At 37.2% G+C, this 6926-nt stretch overlaps 1 protein-coding gene across 1 annotated transcript in view; it reads left to right on the plus strand.

The window, feature by feature from the left end:
• The window catches only part of stim2b (stromal interaction molecule 2b), a 238852-nt gene extending 236805 nt beyond the window's left edge, over positions 1-2047 (plus strand). Inside the window, exon 12 of the mRNA XM_039751262.1 lies at positions 681-2047. Coding sequence (XP_039607196.1) covers positions 681-1158 — 478 coding nt within the window. The 3' untranslated portion in view covers positions 1159-2047. The remainder of the gene's footprint in view (positions 1-680) is intronic.
• Positions 2048-6926: the final 4879 nt, after the last annotated feature.

A 6926-nucleotide genomic window follows, 5' to 3' on the forward strand; every position in this document is an offset into this window, starting at 1 on the left:
TTCTGTGGGTTCCCTACTGCCCCCTTCTAATAACCTGACTTCCCATGCAACACCCTGTGCTTCCCATATCACACTGTTCCCTCAGCACACTGCCTATACAACCAGAAACAAAAGTCCCTTTGATTTTGAAGAGTACCATTCTTCTGCATAATATCAATTTCTCCTTCACCTTCATTCTTTTCCCAGAGTCATTCCCCTTTAAATATATAGTATTTGGACTTTTTTTTTTGTTTATTATTAACATCAAATTCAAGATTTAATGGGAAAATCCAGCATCATAGTAGTGGGAATTTGTTCACCCCAATTCTGTCTCATTAATATGCTAATAATGGTAATAGAAAACTTCAATAACCAGTACATTATCTACTATCTAGGTTTACTGGTTGTTCTCACAATTCACTTCATCCATTTTGTCCAGTCTTGTGCATCTTTAGAAGAGATGCACAATCTTCTCTTGCTATTCAACATCCTCCGCCTTTGCCTCAGTCTACTTTGGATGGTCTCAGCCTTCTGCCTGCTTCTCTTAACCACACACCAAGCCTTTCTTTCCCTCAGTCAAAGGAAAAGAAGGCAAAGGAAAAATAAAAGCTGCTGCTCAATGAAAGTGTTTACTAGAATGACAGTGCATTGATTTACTATCTCTGGGTTTATTTTTTTTGTTTGTTTGTTTTTGATTGCAGTGACACTCAAGATACGTGTTCAGAGAGTGATTCTTTAAGTTCCTCACTTGGAAAAAAGCAATTTGTAGGCTTAGAAACACAAGAAGTTCCATCTAGAAGAACCTCCAGGGAAGAGAGATTAAGAAGAATTTCTAGGGATGAACAGTCTGATCAAGAACTGAGTGCTACAGATTCCCCAACATGTTTTGATCAGTCGAAAGTTTATTCTGACTCTGTGGGAACTACTGAGTCTAAAAGTATGGTTTTCAACCCAACGAGCAAGATGGTTTACAATGGTATCCTGGAGAAATCCTACAGTATGGGCCAGTTGTCAAGCGGAGTATCTGGCTCCGAGAACCGTTACCCTTCTCTTACTTCTCTGAACACTGAAGACCGAGTGGCCAGGGAGCATAAGTTAGTTTCCCAAGAGTCTTGTGATAATGGAGACAAGTCTAAGAGGTCATTAAAGATAAAGAACATCTTTAAAAAGAAAAAGTAAAGAAGTTCCTGGACTTTGAATAATGCCAAAATAAGCAATTTGAGACTTTTCTAATGGAATGTAGCTTCATCTGGGTGCCCCAGACTTGAAGCCATATTGGAATGCATCTAAATTCACTCATAGCCTCATAGTTAAACCATCTTCAAAGGTCAGAACGTCACGGCCACCATCACCTAGAAGTCAAGGAAGAGTGTGAACTGTTTACTGTCACTTTTGCTTATTTATTGTTTTTTTTTTCTTTTTTTTTTAGTTAGACAAATGTCACTTTTTGGAATTCTGGGATTTAAGCTTTAACAGAGTTCTTGTTTACTAAAGCCTTGAGTGGTCTTTGCACAGAGCTGAAATATATACATACTGGACTAACCTGCATTACAGTAAGTACCTAGATGAAGTTTGTTCTGCAACTGTGATCAGAGACAAAAGGTACAATCTCCTGCGGGTAATGTGATATCTTTCTGATTTTTAGTAAAACTAAAAAAATAATATTCTATGTTTTTACAAATACATTTTTAAGAATAGAAAGAGTTTTTAATGTTCAGGTTTCAAAAAGAGTTTTTAAATTGACATGAATAATGCTATCCATCCCCTTCATGTGTTTCAGCCCATATTCTAAAATAAATGCGTGTCTTTAAAGGGCTTGACTCCTACTGTGATTTGACTCCATCTAAGATGGACCCAAGTCGGAGCAAATATTTTTTTTTTCCCCATTCATGTTTTCTTTCCACAGGTGATGGTAATATAACCTGACAGGTTTTTATAATCCAGCAATTATGAAGCAAAAAAAAATTTAAGAAACCTGTTTACAAAATTATAAGGGTTTTAAAATATTTGGTGTGTGGATCTTTGTACTGTAGAATCTATTAATAAAAAGGAGGCATTATTACATCTTCTTTGTTTATTGTTCATTTCTTTATTTTACAGATTTTCACGAATTATTATGAAATGCATCTTTTCAATTTATCATCCCTTTAAAGTATTCTTTTTAAAGCGGTTTGTATGGTATGAAATTTGTGCTTCTAAGATTTTATTTCTTTTAATGAAAATATAACAGTTTTGTTTAATATGTTGCATTGTATGAAATAGTGCACAGAGTTTATAAGCCCAGCCTTGCAGACCTACTGCTTAAGCAGCCTGACTCATGATGGCATCAAATGTGAATATCAAAAAGTCGTCAGGTCATGGCCCCTGTGTGATTTAGCTCCTTAACAGAGAGTTATACCCACCATCTTTGGTCATTTCATCTTGGAGATCCTCGATCGTTTCATCAAACGGTGAAGGGGGTATCCCCCATTGGCATTTTCTACTCAAGGATACATGTTTGTTTTATCTGGCTTTAGGTGTATTAATGGCATTGCTATTACAGGCCCCGGATGGTACGTCCGCCCTTGTATCCGATTTACTGACTAAGACCAATTTAGGGCTTTCCTGAGATCACTTATTTTACTTTAAAGTGCCACATCTTTAGACAATCCAAAATGACAATTCTTTGTTATGTATCTACTGTGCCATCTGTGCATGTCCCTCACTACTCAGTTCTGTCCATGGAGGGTCTCAACGGGTGTGGATTTTTGTTCCAACCAAAATCTGCGTTTAATTGAATCTTATGTCCTAATTACCGTAGATCCCGTTATATAAGCCGAGAATTTCGTCCTAGATTTTTGGCTTGGAGTTTGGGGGTCGGTTTATACAATGAGTATCGTTTTAGATTCAAGATTTCCAGCGCAATGACGGTTTTGCCGATGAATACGGAAGTAAATAATGACGAAACCACAGAGCCATCTTTCAGATGAAGAAGTAACTTTGCATGCCGGTACTTTAAATTAAATAAAGAATGTATTCAAAAAAGTGTTTTAGTTGTTGATTTTATTAATAAAATTTATAATAAATTATCGGGAAGTTTAAAATAAAAATTTTGTTTTGATTTACGATCAACATCTTGCTTACGACCGGATGCGGTCACGTGTATCGCTTGCGATTGTAAACAAACAACCGAGAGCGTTAGTAGCGTCAGTCGGAGCCCAGATACATGTGTTTGTGGATGTAATTTCGGTCATTGCAGTGATATACATATATATATAATTCATTAAGACCATGCAAGCAAGACACATAATTGCTAAGGAAGGAAGAGAAGAGAAGGTAAAGAAATCGATCACAATCGAAACGAAGATGGAAATTGTGTGGAAATATGCGAGTGCTGTTCGTGTAACCGATCTCGCTAATATGTACAGCATGTCGAAATCCACCATCTCGACAATTTTACAAAGAAAAGATTTGCATAAGGAGGCTCCTTCTAAACAATAACCACCTTCCGTTTCATTCTTCTCCTCCTGCCTTCCTGCAGCCCAAAGATGTCAAATTAAATGGTGAGTACAATATGAAATTGTTGATTCTAGAATAGAATGCCTTTTATTGTCACTATACACATTTACAATGAGAATAAAAGCAGCTCCTTCAGTGCAGAAAAAAAGTTCTGTATAGGCCTTGTATGGTTGTTTTTTTAGCCTTAGTATAACGCTGGATCTGCGGCCCCGCTTCTGCTTTCTTTCCCTCCTCCGTCTGTGTCGTCTCCTAGACCCGACAACAATCCATGGAGAGCCTGCTGGTCTCGCTATGTTGTCTGGGATGCTGTGTCTATGATGAAAAACACTCGAAACAGATGTCTGGCTCTGGACACCAATGTCTATAAGGTTCTGACGGGTGTAGCGGATGTTCGCTGAACCGATCGTGCACAAACAAGGAAAAAAAAAGTACAAAAACAACAAAAAAGTGCACCAAAAAGGAGAGCCCTGAGCTGCTGCGACCATGCGTGCCACCATGCTGCTAGGTTAATCTAGCCTACTTCTGGTAGGCTAGGTACTTTTTATAACTTTTTGGTTAGCACATTAGAAAAATTATTGGTGTTTTGGTAAATTATGCACATTATACATTTTATACATAAAACATTTTTTATTATGAAAAGGTTAAGTAAGTGTTGCAGTGGGAGGTTCGGAACGCATTATGGGTTAGCCTTCGCGAACGAATTAAGTTCGTAAGTCAAGGGTCCACTGTATTGCGTATTTAAGTTAGTCAAATTTATAACGTGTCTCCGGAAATCCACCGGCCGATGTACCGTATTTGCGTATATAGTTTCAACACAAAGGTTTCATTTTACCAAACTTCTCTGCAATCACTTCCTGGTTTCCATCAAAAATGCCAGCAGTCTCAAATTCTCGGTGATAAAAATGATAAATATACCTGAAGAGACACTTTTAAGGAAATTTGGAAAATTTTGCTTGGAGAAGGGGGTCGGCTTAAATACCAGTCATCGGCAAATATATGTAATTTAGTAGGTAGAGAAGGGGGTCGGCTTATATTCTGGGATCTACGGTAAACATACTTTTATTTACTGCACTAGATCATGATCATATCATTACAGAATGACACCATACTTTTTATCTTTCATTGACGCTTCAAAGAATCTGAATAAATTGTCCAGATCTTCATGTTTTGCCATGTTATTTATTTTGAAGCATAACTGTTTATATTCCTTTAAAAAGTTAATCAGCCCTGATGTGCATTTCTAAATTGACACAAAGAAGGTTGAAAAACACCAGATGTACTGTAATTTCGAACAAAAGCCTGCACGCAATGTGGTGTGGAGGAATACTTTTGACAAAGTGAAATAAATAAATAATTGCATTGTGAAATTTGACAGTAAATAAGTAACAGCAGAATTATATGTGAGCATACATAATGTATGATCGTTAATATAACCATTGATAGAGTGGATGTAAATCTTTGGCCATCAAGGGCCACTTTTACAGCAGATTCTTCAGATGCTGACTCCCAATTTTGACTTCAGATATTCTCAAACTGAAGTAGCAGTTTTGTACAATAATTCAGGGTAACTTTTTCTTTGCACTCATGTCCGCCACATATGTGATTCACTGACAATTCAACAACCAAAAGGCATCACTCAATAGAGCCCACCCTCTCAACTTTGATGGGTGAAAATGGCAGGTTTCATTTCAAGCTTTATTTCATATTTCTTGTAAGGTAACTGAAATAAATAAATACATAATGAAATGAGCACAAAGCAAACATAATTCATGACACATTTAATTATTAATTCACATATTTTGTTATTATTTATTTATTGTTACATTTCACAATGCATTAATTTATTTGCGTATATATTTATGTTGTCCCGAATATTCTTCCATAGTTGAGTAGTTCTGGAAACTGTTTGGAGCATAAATATAAAGATTCCCTGGGTGGCAGCAGAGTGCAGCCATGAATGTACAGTAGAGGTGGGGATAAGCAGTTGCTTTGCTGATTTTCAGACAGTGGACGTCACTGTGCATTAGAGTCGTTTTGTTCAACATGCTTGCAATCTGTGTGTGCAAGCTTTCATTTTATCTTGACATTTCCTCCTAATGTTAGAATTTTTACTACCTCTAGCAGTTTTTTTTTCCCTTTTCTAACTGCACAGGAATAAATTTGATAATGTGTTTAGTGTGAATGTCTGTATTGGCCTGCATTTGACCAATTAAGAGTGATGAAGACAAAGGTACTGCCAGACAGACCTTTATGCTATAAATAATTCATTATCTTTTATAATTAAAAAATTAAACTTTTTTTTTTGCATTTGTTATCATTTTATCATTTTGAAAAACTGATTTGCAGCAAAAGTCATTAGTACTTCATTCTTACCTAACAAAGATGAAAAACAACACATTATAGGAGCTTGAGGTGTATAATGCTTCTAATAGTCATGACAGAGCTAGCAGTAATTGTACATTCCGGGAAGTTCAAAATGGCCACAGCCTTTAAATATACACATCCCATTTAATGGGAAGTGTAATATACAAGTGTGAAGCATTAAAAGTCAATTCATAGCTAAATGTTGATGTTTTTGAAGAGGTTTGTGGTAAGTAACATTTTCTCCAAAATTCATATATAAGAAGTGCTATCCAGGGAAAGTAGCTGTGCAGAAGTGGAGATAATGCAAAGTTAGTCTACTTGAAGACTGGCTTCATTGAAGTGAGGTTCCAGGAGATGTGGAGAGATTTAACTTACATAACTGGAGTAACCGTTGGTGGTAGAACTAGATATGCTGTATAGGCTGGTACTAGGGACAGAGAGTTTCATAAAATTTCCGTGCACAGGTGTTGAAGTTCAATAAATACCTGGTCTGGTTTGTGGTGGATCCAGTTTCCTTTGTCCATGTCTGAGCAAAGGACATTGGTGAGGACAGGGTGTCGGTTCTGTAATCCAGATTCAACCAGCAGAACTGACAAGGTCATATTCCAGGCAAATAGGAAACTGAAGGCCATCCAGTTGAGTTTGGGCAGGTACCAAACTTCCAAGATAATGAAAACATTCAGTAGTTTCATAAAGGTCGTAGATAAAATATTTGAAGAATTAGGTGCTTTGTTTGCTTTAAGCACTACAGTCTAATGCTGTGTGTATTGCTTTGGAAGGGGCTGATGGCATCCTGTTGACAGATTTGGTATGTATTGAAGTCTTCTGACCCTCTAAAAAGGAATAGTGAGAGTCTGGCCAAAGCTGGCAGTAAATTGTTCCTGGCTAGGACAAAGGGGTCCCAAACGGTTTAGAGAGACAGTGCAAGTTCCTTGGACGTAGTTTGAGAGAACCTTTCTGTTAACGGCTGTTAGGCACTCACAAACACCAGGGGCCACTAGAAGTCACTAGAAGCCCTCTGACCCTTTGGTTAAATAGGGCCTCCTATTATTGCATATGCAGTCCTGATATTGGGTTTTAACCCA

Source organism: Polypterus senegalus, chromosome 4 (assembly GCF_016835505.1).
Source record: "Polypterus senegalus isolate Bchr_013 chromosome 4, ASM1683550v1, whole genome shotgun sequence".
In the NCBI taxonomy this organism is placed as follows: Eukaryota; Metazoa; Chordata; class Cladistia; order Polypteriformes; family Polypteridae; genus Polypterus; species Polypterus senegalus.